This window comes from Dryobates pubescens, chromosome Z (genome assembly GCF_014839835.1).
Source record: "Dryobates pubescens isolate bDryPub1 chromosome Z, bDryPub1.pri, whole genome shotgun sequence".
In the NCBI taxonomy this organism is placed as follows: Eukaryota; Metazoa; Chordata; class Aves; order Piciformes; family Picidae; genus Dryobates; species Dryobates pubescens.
Window position 1 is genome coordinate 127,343,696 of NC_071657.1, and position 20,172 is coordinate 127,363,867.

General features: G+C 38.9%; 1 protein-coding gene across 2 annotated transcripts in view; it reads right to left on the reverse strand.

Annotated features, from left to right (window-relative positions):
- The window catches only part of NELL2 (neural EGFL like 2), a 159,672-nt gene that overhangs the window by 103,701 nt on the left and 35,799 nt on the right, over positions 1-20,172 (reverse strand). For both annotated transcript variants that reach the window (XM_054178040.1, XM_054178039.1), the window contains exons 6-9: positions 18,251-18,323; positions 16,692-16,774; positions 15,338-15,466; positions 13,994-14,096 (exon numbers count right to left, since the gene is read on the reverse strand). In XM_054178040.1, the coding sequence (XP_054034015.1) occupies positions 13,994-14,096; positions 15,338-15,466; positions 16,692-16,774; positions 18,251-18,323 (388 nt within the window). The remainder of the gene's footprint in view (positions 1-13,993; positions 14,097-15,337; positions 15,467-16,691; positions 16,775-18,250; positions 18,324-20,172) is intronic.

A 20,172-nucleotide genomic window follows, 5' to 3' on the forward strand; every position in this document is an offset into this window, starting at 1 on the left:
AGCTGTAAAAGCTCTTACACAAGATAACTGTCACTCTGCTCCACAGAGACTTTGAACAAGGCTGGGGAGAAATAAAGCATTTTGGGATAGAATAGAATAGAATAGAATAGACCAGACCAGGTTGGAAGAGACCTTCAAGATCATCGCGTCCAACCTGTTATCTAATCCACCTAATCAACTACACCATGCAACCAAGCACCCTATCAAGCCTCCTCCTAAACACCTCCAGTGATGGTGACTCCACCACGTCCCCAAGCAGCCCATTCCAATGGGCAATCACTCTCTCTGTGTAGAATTTCTTCCTAACCTCCAGTCATATTCTTGTCCAGATTTGCCATGAAACCACAGTGTGCATCTATTATGCATAACTTTCAAAGACATTTTTGCACATGACTAGGAAGATGGTTGCTTTCTGCAGTCTTGTGGACACAGATCTTGCCAACACATTCTGTAGAAGACAAATTCCTCCAAACAGCAGCACCTTTGGAGATTCTGACAGTGTTTCATTAAAAAAAAAACATTCTATGCAAACAGCAAAACTATTCAGTTCACTGCAAAACAGTAACGATGGCATTTGACTGAATATACATTGGAAGCAATATTTCCATGCTCCCAAGCCACAGAGGATTCAAATAGCTTCTGCTCCAAAATGTTGATATGTTATTTAAGTGCTCACAGACTACATCCATATCTGAGTGAATATCAGGGACCCTGCTGATGCTCCTATTCTCAATAAGGCTCTCCTTGAGCTGGAACAATTCTACACCATGACTTTCCTGCATAAACGTCCATGGTAAAGGCAAAACTTCTTATGACCTGGCATCACATAGCTTCATTTTATTCCACTGAGTTTCCTCCCAAATCCAAGTGCTTTTACTTCCCTACAAATGGCAGCCCCTTGTAGAAAATGACAGAATGCCTTATTTGCATTATAGCATAGGCCAGTCTACCATATTTAGACATTCCCAGGAGTGGATTAGTGAAAAGATAGAGCACTACACATATTGTTACTAGACCTTAGCTCGTTCAAAGCCCCTGCATCTAACTCCATGTAGGAGTTAAAGAGGATTTTGCATTCTAAACTCTTCTTACACCCATAAGGATTCTGCTCACCCTTCTGTCCCTCTTGTGAGACCCATCACTTTCTTCCCTCACTTCAGCTGGAATGACAGGATTAGTTGACATAATCACAAACACTCCAGAGAACCCTACTTAACCTTCTTAAGCTAAGTCCTTCACATCAGTTCAGCAAAAGGTTTTCAACATAGACAGCAAGATGAACACATTTTGGGAAATCTTGATTAAAGTCAGTAATGCAAATTGACTTGCCAAATTTGTTATATGCTCACTCTCAACATTCGTTATTAAATAGCATTTAATCAAAAACTAATCTTAAAAAACATATAATAATAATAATTAGGTGCTACCAACTGAGGACATTTTCAAAAGACAACTTTAAATAGAAACCTATGTACACCTAACATCATACCCCTATTTTTCAAGGCTGCCAGAAGCTACAATTATCCATTGCACACTCCCAAACAATGCAATACTTTCCGTCTAATGTCCTTTCAGGATTTGAAATAATTTCAAATGTTAAAAGGAGCTGCAGCAGACATTCTCAGTTTCTGCTTTGTCATGGCTAATTGCTAAAGCACATCCACTGGTGCTCCAACCCACTCTCAGAAAAACAGGAAGCTGAAGTTCACAGCAACTGTTAACTTTACATAGAAACCACGAATCAGAAATATAGTCAGAAAGAAGATTTCTTTTGATTAACACCTATTACCATCAAACTTGCATAAGGCAAGGTACAACTCCCCAATTTCAATGGCACAGGAAACAAAAAAGTACATCTCTAAATATAATTCAGTTCATTACCAAGAATCTCAGAAATGACTGGCATGGGTTGAATAGCATTAGCACCAACTACTGAATGAATTTTATGAAACCCACTCTCGGTGTTTTGTTTTTTAATGTTGAAACTTAGAGGAAAAATAGCAGTTTGCATTCATAAATTCTTCAATTTGTTACCAATATATTATTAGTAAACATCTTGTTTTCCATATCTGCAGAGATCTAGCATGGATATTGAGTAGAATTACAAAGGGATGGTGCACTTAATGGTGATCTAACTTGACAGGTAAGAAATGTGGGATCTTGCCCCAAAAGAACAAGTACTGTGGAATAATCTAGTTTTGTTAAAGGGGACTTTAAGACCAAGAAAATGAATCCACCTCCCATTGCCTGTGATCATGTCACCTCAAAACATAGGGAATATGTCAGTATTCCCACAAGAAATGAGGATCAAATTGAGTTGCTCAGGAGGAGACTTGATAGGGTGCTTGGTTGGATGGTTTAGTTGATTAGGTGGTATTGGATGATAGGTTGGACATGATGATCTTGAAGGTCTCTTCCAACCTGGTCTGGTCTATTCTATTCTATTCTATTCTATTCTATTCTATTCTATTCTATTCTATTCTATTCTATTCTAATGTGCTCTGAAGACATAGGATAACCTTATTACAATACTAAATTATATCAGGTGTTCAAGAGGGGACTGGACGTGGCACTTGGTGCCATGGTCTAGTCATGAGATCTGTGGTGACAGGTTGGACTTGATGATCTTTGAGGTCTCTTCCAACCTTAGTGATACTGTGAAAACATTACAAAATTAGTAAAATGAAGAAATTTGTAGTAAGGTGCTTACACCAGAGTACCAACTTTATACAAACAGCCACAAAAGACCATGGACAAGATTCAAGCATTCTGATGTCATATGCTACCACTACTAAGATGTCTGTTTGAGAACACAACTGTATGGAAGACTGTTATCTGTTCTATGCTATACTCAGATTTGATTTCTCCTGTAGGTGCCTTAGGATCTACTAAGTTTCTGGATATAGCATGTTGAAAACAAACTCCCCCTTCACAAGCCTGTAAAAGTTGTCTAGAGAGCATACTGCAATACCTGAATGTACGTCTCTTTGACAAAGTAGCAACAGAGGGAGAATCCTAACTGTTCATCTTCCCTATCTTTGAAGCATTTGAAGCACTAATCCACTAGGAAAAATTAAAAGGGTATGGGCCTATTTTCCAGATGAGTTAAGCATATTTTCTTGCTTTGCCTTAAAAATCTCATAGCTGTAGCCTGGTGCTTTCTGTGCCAATTTATTACATCAAACGACGTCACTAATGTCATTCTAACACTACTATATTGAAGTATAAATTTGAGATCATAAATGAGCAAGATAAATAAAGTCTTCATCAGAATAAAATAGAATAGAATAGACCAGACCAGGTTGAAAGAGCCCTTCAAGATCATTGTGTCCAACCTATCATACAACACCACCTAATCAACTAAACCATGCAACCAAGCACCCTATCAAGTCTCCTCCTGAACACCTCCAGTGCTGGTGACTCCACCACCTCCTCAGGCAGCCCATTCCAATGGCCAATCACGCTCTCTGTGTAGAATTTCTTCCTAACCACCAGCCTAAACCTCCCCTGGCGTAGCTTGCGACTGTGTCCTCTTGTTCTGTGTATGACAATAGTTTATGACAATGTAAACCAGCAAATCTAATAACACCTTTAAACTAGATGTCTAATAATTTTAATGGATTTTAATAAAATGTCACCAAGTAATATGAAATTGAGAAACCAGTCAAAATGGTACTTGAAAAAGTTTTACATTAGCTTTTTCCAAGAGCATTCAGGGGAGTACCAGAATGTTCATTTACAAGCAGGAAGTCACAGAAATAATTTAAACAAGACACACACCAGTCAGCTGCTTTGTACAGAAAGGCTTAGGATGGTCAACTACCTTCCCAAACAAATTAAAAGTTTTCTCCTTAGTGGAAACTGGTACCAAATAAAAGTTGGGGTTTTTTTACAAGGCAGAGATTAGTAAAACCACTCTCTGTATTGGCAAAGAGGCAGAAGAGTGATACAAAACCACTGCAGTCATTTTAGTTACAGTTCTGTGCCTGGCACAGTGAAGAATCAAAAACTTCAGTTGAAGAGGATTGTAGTGATTATTTTGAAGGGAACAGATGAGGAAAGTACACGAAAGGACTGTTACACCCTATCTGTTGAGATTTTAATTTTAAAGTTGTCTCACAAGGTACAAAGCAGCCCTTATTTGAAGCCAAATATATTTTATGAGCTGACAGATGTAGAAACAGTGATCAATAACAGCCTGAAGGTCCATACATCACACTTCAGACATCAGCAAATGATGGCTAAGAGAAGTAAACCAAGCTGTAAAAGGTTTAATTCACTACAGATTTCCACTGAAAAAATGTCAATCTTCTGCAGTCCAAAACACTGAAAGCCACTGGTTTAAATCATTACCTTTACAAATAAGCCCAATAAAAGATAACAGCATATACACCATTTTCTGTTTATCTCAACTTCACTCTTATTTTACCATCCTTTCCTTAGACTGCCAGGGAAATCACATTTTTGATTGTTTTGTGGTGGCATTGTTTTGGTATTTTATTTTTTGAGTTTCAGCCTTCACAACCTACCTACTTTTTCATTTCACATGACATAAGCACTGTCAGAAAACCGTCCATGTGCCTTCTTTTAAACTCTTGTGACTCTACCAGCTTCTCCCCTAGGACAGTTTTCTGCCCAGATGACCCCTGGTAATCCTGTTATGAGTATGTCAGGTGCAAACTGGTCTTCACAAAACTGCACAGGTCTCAACAAGCCATAAATCCTGCTTGGTTTCTTAGGTTTTGGTATTTTACTCTACCCAGCTCCATGACCTTGTGCAAAAACTGCAGTTTGGGGATTTTCAGTTAAAGACAAGTCCTGCTCTCTGTTCATAACACATATCCATTAAAGATCATTTCTATTGGTATTACAGAAATCTACAAGATCTATGTAGGAAAAGCTCCAGGCAGAAACTAGAACATCAGCTAGAAGCTGCTAATTTGGCAATGTGCTCCTAATTACAGGACCAAAACCAAACAACAACCAAAAACAACAACAAAAACCCTACCAACAAAAAACTCCCACCATACTCCAATGATGCAGATGCTGACATTAGCACATCACTGGTGAGAATAAACATATTGAAATCAATGCATAGCCACGTGAACACCCACATATCTGAGGTGATTTTTGTAATAAGTGTACATATAAGTAGGTTTTTGTGATAAAGTATACATATAAGTAGATTTTTTTCATAAGTATATATATATAAGTAGAACTGATATTTTTTTAGTGTTATTATTTCATAGCCACATGACTAAGCAAATTATGGTGAAACCAGCATTACTAATGTCACAGAATCACACAGAATCACCAAGGTTGGAGGAGACCTCAAAGATCATCAAGTCCAACCTGTCAACACAGACCTCATGACTAAACCATGGCACCAAGTGCCATGTCCCTCTTGAACACCTCCAGGCATGGTGACTCCACCACCTCCCTGGGCAGCCCATTCCAATGGCGAACGACTCTCTCAGTGAAGAACTCTCTCCTCACCTCATGCCTAAACTTCCCCTGGTGCAGCATGAGACTAACTTCTCACAGACTGATTCACTGCCAGTCTGTCCACTCTCACCTGTCAGAAATCCAAAATATTCATATCTTACATATGTTAATGTTTTACTTGCACTGGAAATAAGATATAAAATACCTGCAGTGTATTATTATTTTAGTTTGTGAACTCCCTGGTAAGAACATAATAAAGAAAGGAAAGGAGAAAAAATAGGTTCTTTTCCCAGACAGCCTTGACAAAATAGGTTATAGGGAGAGCAGGGGAGAACAAAGAATGGCTTACAGCAAAATTTCCCATGTAAAAAAAAATATTTTTAATTCTCAACCAATGAAACTACCAATATTATGGTTCCAATTCCTTCTTTAGTGCAGATTGCTATGCATTCAGTGCAACGTATTTTAATGAATAAGGATTTTCTTAAGCATACTTTATTTTATAATTCATTCCTCAGGCACCTAGTAAGTCTAAAACTAGATGATTTTACCATTAACTGGGATTCTAATATATACTGATACACTGCCTCCAGATTTAAAGTCTTCCAGTAAAGTTCCATAATGCATGGGGTCCAGAATAGCTAAAAAGCCACTTGCCTAGGAGGAAGCTGCACTTTGATGCATTAAAAGTCTGACTGAGGCACAGTGCACTGACTACCACAGTCCTCCTCTGCTACAATAGAACAATGTAATTCAAAGCATTGTGGGGAATGAGGAAAATACTCAGGCAAGTCACAGAATCACAGAATCACCAAGGTTGGAAGAGACCTCAAAGATCATCAAGTCCAACCTGTCACCACAGTCCTCATGACTAAACCATGGCACCTAAGTTATATTCCAATTTTCTGTAAGCTGTATCTTAATTTACATATAACAACAAGGGGGAGTTTCCTGCTCAGAAGGCAACTGTGAGTCAAAAGACTGGTGTTTCCCTTCTGACAGAGGTATGCTGCCCAGCTTACAAAGAACAATGGTGACTGGAAACTAGAAACTCTCACCAAAAAGCCCCTCGCAGTTCTGCCAGTGGATATGTAACAGATATAAACCAAATACGTTACTAGTAGTAGTTTGAAATTTTCTATAGCTTTAACATGAAAAGATAAAACAGAGGCTTAGCAGTTAAGGTCAAGGTTGAGACTGGCCCTGGCTACCAAATGCAAGAGGAGTCTTTCCAATGTCTTCTGCTGGCTTTGAGATCAGCATGGGAAAAGGTCCCAAAACATTCATAATAGTGTTTCAATGCTCAGCTTCCTAAGATATTACACTTCCAGGAGAAGAGAAGGCTCTGAGAGCTTCCAAATGTGTGTAAACTCTTGATGGAAGGGAATGAAGAGGAGGGGGCCAGACTGTTCTCAGTGGTGCCCAGTGATGCGACAAAAGGTAGTGGGCATGAATTGAAACATGAAAATCCATCTGGACTCAAGAAAGTACCTTTCTATTGTGAGGATGACTGAGCACAGGCATAGGTTGCCCAGAAAGGTTGTGGAGTCTCCATCTGTGTAGACATTGAAAAGCAATCTGGACACAGTCCTGGGCAACCTGGTCTACATAGCGCTGCTTGAGATGGAGTGGTGAGCTCAATGACCTCCAAAGACTCCTTCCAAATTCAACCTGTGCAACTCAGACTGTAAGTGATGATGGATTCACAAGTGATCTATGCATCAGTTATGCTTTTCCACTATTGCTTTGTAAATCTAAAATACCTCCACTGATTTTACTGACCTACATGAGTTCAAAAGATACATTTTTCCCTTTCCTTCAGAAAAATTGTGTCCTGTTTCTAAATTAATATAAATACTGCCTTCCGTTTGAAGATAAAGAATTGCTGAAGTAATAGAATGGTATAAACAGGCAGTAAAATATAATGTAATTCATCTTGGTAGCACAAGTGTGCATGTAATGCTTTTTATCTGTCATAATGTGATACTATCATTGCACGTGATTAAAAAAAAAACCTGAGAAATAGGTTTTATATAAATCATTTAAAATATAGAAAATCCAGAAAGCAGAGCCTGAACTGACATCAGTCTGCTAAATAACATTCAGAAGTTCTATGTGCCAACTACAGGAGGCTACAATAAATAATAAGGATCTAGGAAATAAGCCAGTACAGGCTATATTCCAGACACCTCTTTGTACCATCCTGAAGTAGGCTAATTTATTTCATTTTTCACAGGAAAAAAACCCAAACCAAACAAAAACCCCACAAACATAAGAAACAATAACAACCCAACTCAAAATAACAGAATCTGTGCTTCATTTGAACTTGTTACCTTGGAAACCCACATATATTTATAATTCAAAGGCAACTAATTTTTGTATTAGGCAAAAGGCTGCTTCTCCTTTATATTCTGAAGTGTGCATCATGCTCTGATGACCAATCATTGCTTCACTGCTAAAAAGTCCTTCTTTTTCTTCCATACCAATGCCTGTTCTGTCACCCTGAGCCTGTTGACTGCCCCCACAGTCCTCAGACCCATGTCATGTCCCCACCAGCTTGTTAGCATTGTTTTTCAGTTTCCACACTGCCACTTCTTCTGACTCAGCGCAAGGAGAAGGTAGCCTGTTCAGTCAGCACTCACTGATCCTGACATTCAATCAATTCCCTGAGCTGCAGCCTCTTCTCTGTGCCACACTGGATGCAGGAGAAGCAAGTGAGTGCTGGTGTGCCACTCTGCCACTGATCAGATATCACCTAAAGTAAGACAGTGCCACTCCTTCAGCCTCCAAAAAAAGGTGTTAATTTTGTGAAAAGAAGAAAATCTAGTAAGCAGCACAGGCTTAAGTTTATAGTGCTTCAATCCATCTGGATAAATTATTAATTTTAGGGGAAGCTTAATCAATATTCCCTTAAGTTTCCAGATAAAAATTTTGCACTCTTGCTGATAGTCAATTGCTGTGCAAATGAGAAGCAAATGGGTTTTTACAGATCCTTCCCTCTGCATTTGTAGGCTACAAGTGCCAGAGCTAGCAAAAGACTGTGCAGCTTCAGGGGAAGGGGGGTGGGGGAGAGGGATCAAGAAAAAAAAGAATCAGTGGATGGTGAAGAGTAAGAGGGGAAATGCCTTAGTTTTGCTTATAAAACTAGCTAGCAAGACAGACCACTGCATCAGAAATCCCTGTATAAGAGCTTCCATATCCATAGTTGTGCTGTAATTATTTTGTCCAAAAATCTTTCCTGGGTTACATAACCTTCTACACCAGCTAGAAACAGACATATAAGCTGATCCAGTGCAGCCTTTTGCTTCTCACTGTCATTCTAAAGTACTTGTGTTGGAGTGCAAAGTGGCTACAATACAACAGAAAACCATCAAATGTCCTATTCCAGAAAAACAAAAAACAAGATCACGGAAAAAAAATGAAGCCTGCAGATTTGAACAGAGTGGCTCAGACTTTAGCCTCCACTGAAATCTGTTTGTTAAAATACACTGGCTCCATATTTTTTAAAAAGTACATATATTACATGGCTACTGGAAGTGATGTCTTAAGTGTTAATACCAGCTGATAAATACACCAAGTAATAGAAACACTACCACAAAAATCTTTGCTGACCAAGTATCAATTGTCTCAGCTACAAAGACATTGGCAGTCCGTCCACAATTCACTTAAAACAAATGAACATGTACTTCTTAAGCCAAGTCTGTGGTCTAAAGCAGTACTTTATAGGGTCAGCAGGGGAGCTTAATCTTTCTGCAATTCGTATCAGTGCCTATCACCACACAATGCATTTGTCTTTGCAGTAGAGAAAAGAATTTAATGACCTTTTGCACATACCTTCTCAGACAGCTTTAAAAGTGCACTGGGAATAGAAAAGAAAGTAGTTGCTGTTTTCAATCTCCAAACAATTCTCCACAGGAAGCTCCCATTGATCTAAGATATATGCTCTGGTTGCTGGACTGAATTTTGTGTTGAATAGTTTGTCTGCAGCTGAAACATATATCCAAGACAATGGCCAATTTATGTGTCTTGGAAGATCATTGCTTCTTTTAGCCTATTACGGCTAATAGAAAACACAGTGATAACTTGCACACATTGCTATTCCTTACACTACCAGCACCAACCCTCACACAAGACAAAACAGAACAAGTTGTCTGAACATCCTCAAAGGCAGAGAGTTAGGACAGATGGTCAGAGTCTGAGTTGTTTGGGGTTTTATTCTGCTGTTCGGCAGATTTTTTTCTTTTGGCTCCTAAGAAGAGCCAAAGTCAAGCCAATATTGGTTAAAAACCAACCAAACAAAAACCCCACACAATGAAACAAAGCAATCAAAAACAACAAAACCAGGCAAGAAACCCCACACAAACAGACAAAACCCTATCATCTTCCTTACTAAGTATTCTTCCCCTGAACAAAACATTTCAGAAAACCATAAAGAATTGGTTGTGCTGAAGTTTCAAAAGTGTTGAAAATGTCATCAAATGAGATACAACAAAGCTGCATTGTTCCAGTGTGTAAATGCTAGGCTGGGCTGAAGTTCAATTCCTAAGCCTTGGCAGTGTGGTAGGCTCCCTCAGGTCTCTTAGCATAAGCACTTAGTGTCAGAATCAGGCTTAAAAATCCAGCACGTTCCATTCCTACCTGACACATCTGATACTCATTACAGTAACTGATGGAAAGACTAACCTCACAACTTCAGCTGGCTAGAAGTTCAGTACCCAGTCTAATCACCTGGGCTCCCTACACTGCTCACAGGAAGAGATGTCCTTCTCCAGGAGGCAATTCATCCCAGCCCTTCCAGCCTCCTCTCAGCACCAAGTGCCTTCTGGAGATGCCAGTCTCTTTCACTGGCTATTAAGAGAGGCTAACTATTGCTACCCATAACTAGCAAGTTAAGCACAAGTAAATGAAACAGTAAATGACAACAGCTTTGAAAACACTTGTACAGACTGTAATCTTCCATGCAGCCTGAGTGTTAGCACACATTATGGCACCATTTTGGTCTCTATCAGTCAACATGCTCTGCAGCAGTACTAGTCATGGCACTGATCAGAAGCCATTCCAAGTCAGCCATCTGGATACAGATACCCAAAAGAGAAGGAGAAGGGGAAGAGAGTATGCCTATGGCCATACAAACCACAAGTGTCACCTAGCCCCAGGGTAACAGGACTGTGCCTGTCCTATTTTATTTACTAGTGTGGGAAGAGGGTTGTTTTTGGATAGCTTTAGAAAACTATAGGGAAGATTTGCCTTTGCCCTAGTTAGAGAAAGCTATGTTTTGTCTTTGACTCTGAGAGTAATGTAAACACCTTGTAACTGAAGGAGAGAAGCTTAGAAGAATTTGGTTGGATGCGTTGAAATATTGTTTTGTTATTTAGACCTATTGTATGCCTTAATTACATGTATGCCAGTAGAAAATTAGAATAGAATAGAATAGAATAGAATAGACCAGACCAGAACAGGTTGGAAGAGACCTTCAAGATCATTGCATCCAACCCATCAACCAATGACCAATTGAGAGGTGACACATGTGCCTTCTGGCAGACTATATAACTTTGCTGTATAACGTAATAAACGTCTTCACCTGCTTACATCTGGTCCTGAAAGCATCGGTCGAGGCAAATCCAACATCTATCAAACACCTATAAAACATCTATACTTTTACGTACTAGTATACATGAAGCTGCTTCAGATTATGCTCCCAGATTCCATATACTTAAAGCTATGCAGAACAAAGCCACCCCAGGGCAATGGGGCAGGAAGGTGGGGGAAGCACATAAGAACAAAGAATAAAACCAAACCCATGGGAAGTCTGCTTACTGGTCACTGTAAAAGCCTTATATGCCATATACTTTTACCCTTCTGTGCCAGCTGTCGCTATATCAGACAGTGCTCTTTCCTTTTTTGGCAGCTCTTTTCAAACACCAGTAGAAGAAAGAAAGAAAGAAATCTGGAGGGAAGTAATTCAGATCTGTGTGAGACACAGCAACAAGGCTGCCATAGCTACCATTTCCTAGGCAGAAGCAACCAATCATCTGGTACAAGGTAAAACAAACACCAGGAAGAAAACAGATATCCATAGATGTTCTAAATCCAGCTAAAGCACAGTGTATTAAGCATCACTCTTTCTCAGCATATTTGATTGATTGCCCAAATCTAAGGATAGTGGCTCCTTGAGCAACACAATCTAATTAGCTCTTTTGCAAATTATAAGGTGCCTGTGTTCTCTCCACATCCCCTGATACTGTTCTAAGAATTGGGGGAAAAATCAAACCAAACAAAAACAAACAAACAACAACAACAACACCCAACAACAACCCCCCAAAATTATTCTTAAAATTTATTAAAATGGAGGAACTCAGTTCTGACTCCTCAAGAACTGTGGTCACTGAGCACACTGACCTCAAGCAGGTCAGACTGTCAGCTGAAGAAACCAAGATGATAGAACACAGCTGTCACATAAATGAACTCAGCAACAACTCAGCATTTCCACCAAATTGGACTGCAGAATAAGTGAGGGTCCTGCAGTCTCCATAGCTTCTAATTTCTACTCCTCCACTGAAATTTAACTACTTTGTCAGTTGGAATCCAATTTGCACTCTCTGTCCTTTGGCTCCAGAAATGTGGTCATTTTAAAAGTCATTTGATTTTTTTTTTCCCCAGAAGTTGCTTTAATCAAGCTAGGAGTAATTTTTCAACAGCAATTTCTATTTGTATTTTTTAATCTAATAATTTTTTGTGGTAATTTGTCAAGAGAGTTATATGTGTGCACGTTAGTCATAAACCAAATTGTGCAGTTGCATCAAATCAACAACACTGGCTAAAAGGCTTCTGATGGTATTATGAAATAGTATCAGAGTAAACTTTACAATGTGCTGTACCAGAACTGTATCCTAATTGGAAGGAGAAGTAGCAATGCTGTATGACAAGGTCAGTGTCCATCTGCTTGGTCGCATACAAAGAATATACATAGAATAAACCAGGTTGGAAGAGACCTTCAAGATCATCGCGTCCAACCCACCAACCAATCCAACACCACCTAAACAACTAACCCATGGCACCAAGCACCCCATCAAGTCTCCTCCTGAACACCTCCAATGATGGTGACTCCACCACCTCCCCAGGCAGCCCATTCCAATGGGCAATCACTCTCTCTGTATAGAACTTCTTCCTAACATCCAACCTAAACCTCCCCTGGCGCAGCCTGAGACTGTGTCCTCTTGTTCTGGTACTGGCTACCTGGGAGAAGAGACCAACATCCGCCTGTCTACAACCTCCCTTCAGGTAGTTGTGGATCTTGGCCTTTGTCAAGATTCCCAATAAGAAAAACTTTGTGAGAAGTCACACAATGTGAGTGCTTCCCCACTAAGATCTAGATGGAGAATTCCCAACTCAGTTCACAGGTGGTACCTTACAAGAACGTACTTTGGACGATCAGGTTTTCAAACTCTGCCAACATGGCCGAACATTTAAACAGAGGTTTGAACTCCAGATATCTCACATCTCTGACCTACCAATTCCCTGAGCTATCTAATATGTATGGAAATTACGTGCAGCTTGTTTTAAAAACAGAAAAAAACCAAAACATGATTTTAATTCTTATTTCTTCTCAATTAGAAATAATCTACTTGAGTAAGTTGATAAGGCTTTATAAAATGGGATGGTTTGTGTAACTTCTAACACAAATATTAATGAACTCCTCTGGGAGCAAGATCAATGGAGTACAAAATGTCTTCCTGCATTTTATCTTACAACATGTCACTTTAACCAGCTATGTCCTTTTCTATACTCTGCAAGAAGTTTTATACAGCAGTAGAAGAGTGATGAAACCACACTGAAAAACTCAAGTATGTGCATGTCGTGCTCAATTTCAAGAACAGATTCCACCATAGCCTAAAATAACCGCCACACATGCAATACGTGTCCAAAAATCAATCTGACATATCATGTATAGTCCATCTAGACAGTGATAAACCTAAAATTCTCCTCCTCTGGCCCTATTTGCAAAAACCAACACGCTATAAAACCAAAAGGTAATCACCTATCTTAAATGACAACATTAAATTGCTTCTATCCAGTTTCCTGTATAGTTCTGTCTGACCTTTGTGGAAGAACATTTCTTGGTGTCTGATTTTTGCTGGTCTCTTGGGTCTAGTATGAGTCTTCTCTCTCCCTAATTATGGAAGAGGAATCGTAAATCTGAACCTCTATTTCTAGCACTAAAACATAAGATTGAAAGTACATCCTCCTTGCAACAGAGGTGTCAGAAAAACTGGTCAAAGCAAACACCAGACAAGCATTCTTTAATTTCTAGTAGTTTGGTTTAAAAGATAAGCAAAGGAAGCCTGCAGAAAGTTTCACATATTGATAAGAAATATCTATGATATTAAAAAAAAAAAAGGTCACATAACTAAAATGAAATTGTCACACAGCTCCTCACATCCAAATATTTCGTTCCCCAACCAGTTCTTCCACTGCCATGTACAGAAAGGTTAATTTTCTTTACAGATTTCAAAATGTTCATTAGAAGAAGCACAACAGTAAAACTTACGTTGGCATTCTTTGCAGCACTTGCCATCCACATACGCCAGGGCAGACTTAAGTGGGCAGTCAGAGAGAGGGCAAATCAAAGCCTCACACTGCACAGTGCCATTCTAGAAGAATAAAAGGTGCTTAATTGGTGGTTATATTTAGCAAGAGCAGAGATGACCTCAAACACAGAAACTTAAAATTCTGATTTTAAATGCAATGAACAACCTAAGAACACCCAAAAAGACAGTTTAACGTGGTGGATTTAATAACTACGAGAACTGAACCTTTGGAATATCGTGTGCACAATCATTTAGACACATGTGATGTGTTCTTTGAGACGGTAATGATCAATTTATTCTTTTTAAGAGGGAAATTTATTTGGAGGCAAAACATTCTGCCAGTCATCAGCAAGTTGCCACATTAGTGAGAAATAATGTCACAGAACAATACTCTGCCTTTTGGTTCTTTACATAAAAGACAATGCATTTCTAAAAGGCAATGAGATCATAGCTGCAACAAAACTCTGATAAAATTACATTGTTCATTTAACACTAAAGAATTTTAAATAGCTATTGGCCAGGCTTGATATCACAGGCTAAGCTGTCTTCTTGTCAACCACAAAACACTAAGAGTACATGGACTATCCCCCTAGAAAGATCAAAATCATACAAAGCTTAAGGAGAACCATTTAGCAGATTCTAGATGGCAACAAATCCATGTAAGGTGTAGTAAAGACAACAACAGCCTTTTCACCAGTTTCTAATGGCCTTTGGATCAGGCATTTAATTAGTTCAAATGGAATTAATGAGTTGTACATGAATGCACAATAACAAAGATGCCATGGTTTGGTACCTGAAAGGATACTTGCAATCACTTCTGCAGTTGTGATACCTTTGGGAATCTTCCATTCACCTAAGTAATCTTTTTTCATTTGTGGTATAACAGAGCATGCATATGACCCTGACATTTTACTGATTTAACCAAAGACAACCAAAGGGAATCAGACACAAGGGATCTGTTAGATCATTTGCAAAGAAAAAGCCTCTGTTTATACTGACAAAACCCAGGAAATTAATTATCCAATGGAACCCTCTGCAACTCAATGCACGGGTAACATGACAGCTAAGTATATTGCATACCAACTGCATATGGTGACATGAAATATAGGATAGCTACACACACTGGTCCTGCTGAAATGACATGAAAATTTATTTAGTAATACTATTCCTTAGACTTGAAAGAGGTTTTCCAGCACTTTGTCATTGCTACCTAGCATAGACCTGGAAGTTTCCTCATTATTTGCCTCAATAAAACTGTAATCAGAGGAAATACCAGAGTTTCTGAGTCTCCACTCAAACCATACCATGCAAGTGCAGTTCTTACAGCCATCTGTCCAGGATTCAAACTCTCTGTAAGTCGTGCCTTTCATTGTGCAGGTCCTTTCACAGTAGCACTGATCCAACTTGTTCATCCTCTGCTCAGCTTGGGACAACTGTATTGACAGGTCACAAAAAAGTTTTGCATTTTTAAGTGGTTTCCACATTAGTATAAATACAATTTAAACTAAGCCCTTATCATCAAACATGCAGATGAGAGAATACATGTGGGAAAATGCAAAGATATTTAAAAAAATCATTGTCAAATATAATGTGGTTAAACCATCAGTCACTTGAAGATGGAAATTAAGGAGAAAGATATAAATGCACTGCTTTCTCCAACATCAAGGACCCCATGAAAGTAAGTCAAGATAGGCATGGACCTCAATTTCTCAAATTTGTATGTGTGAGCTGACCAAAAATCTTGCTCTATACAAGCTATTTTGCAGATATTAGGTTATGCACCTAAATCTAAGTAGAGGCACAACTGAAGTAATGCTCAAAAGCAACATGTTAGCAAGTGTTTCTAAACAGCAATCAAGGTGTTTTTAACATAGCAACAAGTTCTTTACTATGAGGGTAGTGGAACAGGTTGCCCAGGGAGGTAGTTGAGGCCCCATCCCTGGAGATATTCAAGGTAAGGCTTGACAAGGCCCTGGGCAGTCTGATCTAGTTGAGGATGCCCCTGCAGAGAAGGGGTTGGACTTCATGGCCTTTGGAGGTCCCTTCCAACCCAAACCACGCTATGATTCTAACATTTATGTATCAAATCAGCCAGGTAACAGCATTCCTACAGGCATCTAAAGAAGTGATGGAATCAGAAGATTGGTCTACATTCACTGGCATACATTAAAAGTTATTTTGTTGTAACAGTCTAGAGAGAAAAAAAAATGCTGCTTTGGATTTTTTGATTCTTAATTCTATGTCTTGCATTTATTTTGTCTGAACATGCATTTGGCAGCACAGGTCTACACTAATAAATCTTGCTGCAGTAAGCACTACCTGCACAGTAACTTACTTAATTCTAGATGTATTGACTTGTTAGCCTAACAGATAGAGCTTGAATATCTACAAGCCCTTTCCAGGGATTTGGATTCTGTTTAGTATTAAAAGATAGGATTCTATACACAATATTAAATCACAAGAAAGCTCTCTGAAGTGCAAATCTGTATGTATAGACACTAAACATATATATACAAATAAAAACATATAAAGAAACCATGCAGGGATGTGCACACCCATGTGGAAATCCCTATATACCTATAAATAATCTAAAAAGGCAGCAGTTAAAGCTCTAAGAGGCCTCATTTCTCCTGTGTTGTGACTCCTAGTAAACATTACCTTGGCTGATGTTTTGGCTAAGATATCTTGCAGTTCCATAATTTTCTGCACAAGTCCATGGAAGTCATTACAAGTTGGGCATGCTAGAATAACAAAAATACATATTATACATGTGTAAAACACATACATTACATATATGTATATAATAGAAATATTAATTTCAACATTTATATTCATTAAAAAAAAACCAGCTAGCATAGGTTCATGAAGGGCAGGTCCTGCATGACAAATCTGATCTCTATCTAAGACAAGGCAACCCACTTAATGAACAAGAGAAAGGCTGTGGAAGTTATTTAACTGGACTTCAGTAACGCCTTTGACATCATTTCCCACAGCATCCTCCTGGAGAAACTAGCTGCTTATGGCTTGGATGGGTGGATGCTTTGGTGGGTTAAGAATTGGATGGGTGGCCAGGATGGTGGTGAATGAAGTTAAATCCAGCTGGTGGTCAGTCACAAGTGGTGTTTCCCAGGGTCAGTACTGGGGCCAGTTCTCTTTAATAATCAATGGTCTGGATGAGGAAACTGAGTGCACCCTCAATAAATTTTCAGATGACTACAAACTGGGTGGGAGTAATCTGCTTGAGGGTAAGGAAGCTCTGCAAAAGGAACTGGACAGGCTGGATTTATGGGCCAAGGTCAGTTGTATGAGGTTTAACAAAGCCAAATGTTGGGTCCTGGACTTGGGTCACAACAATCCTATGCAACCCTACAGGCTTGGCGGAGTGGCTAGAAAGTTGCCTAGCAGAAAAGGACCTGGTGGTGACAACTGACAGCCAGCTGAACATGAGTCAGCAATGTTCCAAGGTGGCCAAGAAGGCCAATGACTTTCTGGCCTGTATCAGGAACAGAAAGGCCAGCAGGAGCATGGAAGAGATTATGTCCCTATATTCAGCACTGCTGAGGCCACACCTCAAACACTGGGCTCAGTTTTGGGCCCCTCACTATAAGAAAGACATTGAGTTGCTAGAGTGTGTCCAGAGAAGGGCAAGAAAGCTGGTGAAAGATCTAAAGAACAAGTCTTAGGAGGAGCAGCTGAGGGAACTGGGATTGTTTAGTCTGGAGAAGAAAAGGTTGAGGAGAGACCTCTTTGCTCTCTACAACTACCTGAGAGGAGGCTGTAGTGAGGTGGGGGTCAGCCTCTTAGCATCAGGTGATAGGATGACAGTAAATGGCCTGAAACTGTGCCAGGGAAGGTTTAGGTTGGCTATTAGGAAAAAATTCTTTAGAGAAAAAGTGGTCAGCCATTGGAATAGGTTGCCCAGGGAGGTGGAGGAGTCAGCATTCCTGGAGATGTTCAAGAAATATGTGGGCATGGCACTTTAGGACATGGTTTAAAGGCCATGGTGGTCTTTGGGTGACAGTTGGACTTGATGGTCTTAGAGGTCTTATCCAGCTGAAACAGTTCCATGAATCTGTGAAATGTACTCACAATAGGTTCAACCTTGTCAAAGTTGACAATAACATATTGAAACTCAAGGTTTTAACAAACCTTGTTAGGACAGAAAATAGGTACAAAGCACACCTTTCATCTTTTGGTATAAAAATTAACAGACTTACTGCGATTAAGATCTGGGCATTGAGAAATAAATCCTTGAGGCATGACAAGTAATTGCACATCTTGCATTATGCCCTAAGCATAAGTGAAGAGATAAAAAAAAGATACATCACTTCTACATGTCAAAATTATGTTTTCCATTCACCATGTAAATCATTATTAAAGCCCACACAGAAAAACTGTTGGATAAAACCAATACTTATGAATACACAGTTTCTTGCCTAGACCCACTTCTTGGAGTGAGAGACAATAAACAGAGAGTAAAATAGATAGATGTACAAATACAGACATACTGAATCATTTTTAAAGACATAAGATGAAATGTCAAGATGTAATTATGTAGCAAGAGTTTTGTTGTTTTGAATTCATTGTTATTTTTAGTCTGTCACTGCAGAAAATCTTGACAATGACCTTTAAAAGTAATTTGAAAAACAGTTGCAGTTTCAGTTACTTGCTCTTAAATAAAATGCAAATTGTTTACTAAGCTACAACTGTCCATTAGAAGTGAAGATGAAAGATATTTCAGTCAGGAAAAACACATTCATGCAAACCCTTTATGTTTTCAATGAAGATCTTTCTATAAAGCATGCAGAATGACATGTCTGTTACACAGCTGCAGAGTCCCATTTGGCAAGAATTTATGGAAGGTTTAGAATGAAATTCAACTATTGAATGTGGAAAAGGCCAGTTTCAGCTAGAAGAATGGATTCCATACTTGCAGGCAGGATTTATATGCATCCTTAGCCATTAAGGTATAATTAGTAGCCACTTTGCTGCTCTCCACCAGCAAAGGCCAAATAGACATTTCAAAGAGCCATCCTGTCATATTCTCTCTACATGTCTTTCCTCCATTATTCCCTCTCTGCACCTCCAAAACTCTTTCTATGGAGTAAAAGCAAAATAATTACATCATGCCTCAGGATGCTTAAAATGTTTCATGACACAAAGAACACAATGCAAATTAAATGCAAAATTCCACATTTCATGCACATACACAGGGCAGTCAATACAGATACTGCAAAGTCAGAGACTCAGCATTTTGACCTCAAGTGAATGACCCAGGGTGATGTAGCCACCTAAGTGACTTACAGAAGAGTAAATGCCACTGGAGGGTAACTAAGAGTGTACTTAAGTACCATGCCTTCCTCTCTTTCAACAACAAAGCTACCCTCTAGGGCAACTGGATGCTCCTCCATGTTGCCCAAGGACCTGCTGGGATTAGCCAGTAGTGAAAAAAAAACAGGTGTGTCTGAGACATGGCTCCACATCATGACCTCCCACAACACGTTTTGGAAGTCAGGAGCAAAGTCCTAATTGTCTAAACTGATGAATTTCTTGTACAACAGTGTCACATTTTCAGAGGCAGTCTGACCATCTACCTTATGCTGCAGAAATCACTTAGCCCAGCATACTTCAACTACATTTATGCTCTTTTAACAGCTTTTCCAACCTGGTTAATTCTATTCTATTCTATTCTATTCTATTCTATTCTATTCTATTCTATTCTATTCTATTCTATTCTGTTCTGTATCTCAGTTAAGCTGCTTTACAGTTGTAACTGAGGCCAAATTCTCTATATATTTTATCTTTCTTAAACAGAAAGAAATAAATTTTTAAAAATACAGACCACTATCAGAGTATTTATTTTTCTGCACCAAATGAGCTGCTTCTCCTTAGGAACTGACTATGATTTGGCAAAATATAATCAATTAAGAATAAAATCAATTAAACAACTGAGAAGGCACATTATAAAAAGAAAGAAAGAAAGAAAAAGAAGATGGGGATATTTTAAAACTATTTATTATAAGCACACAGAATAAATTAAGTGATTTTAAGAGATCAATTTAAGCAATGCATTAATATGTTCTGATTTTATTCTTGGAGTCAACTCTATTTAAATCAGAAATTATTCTGCAGGGGTGTT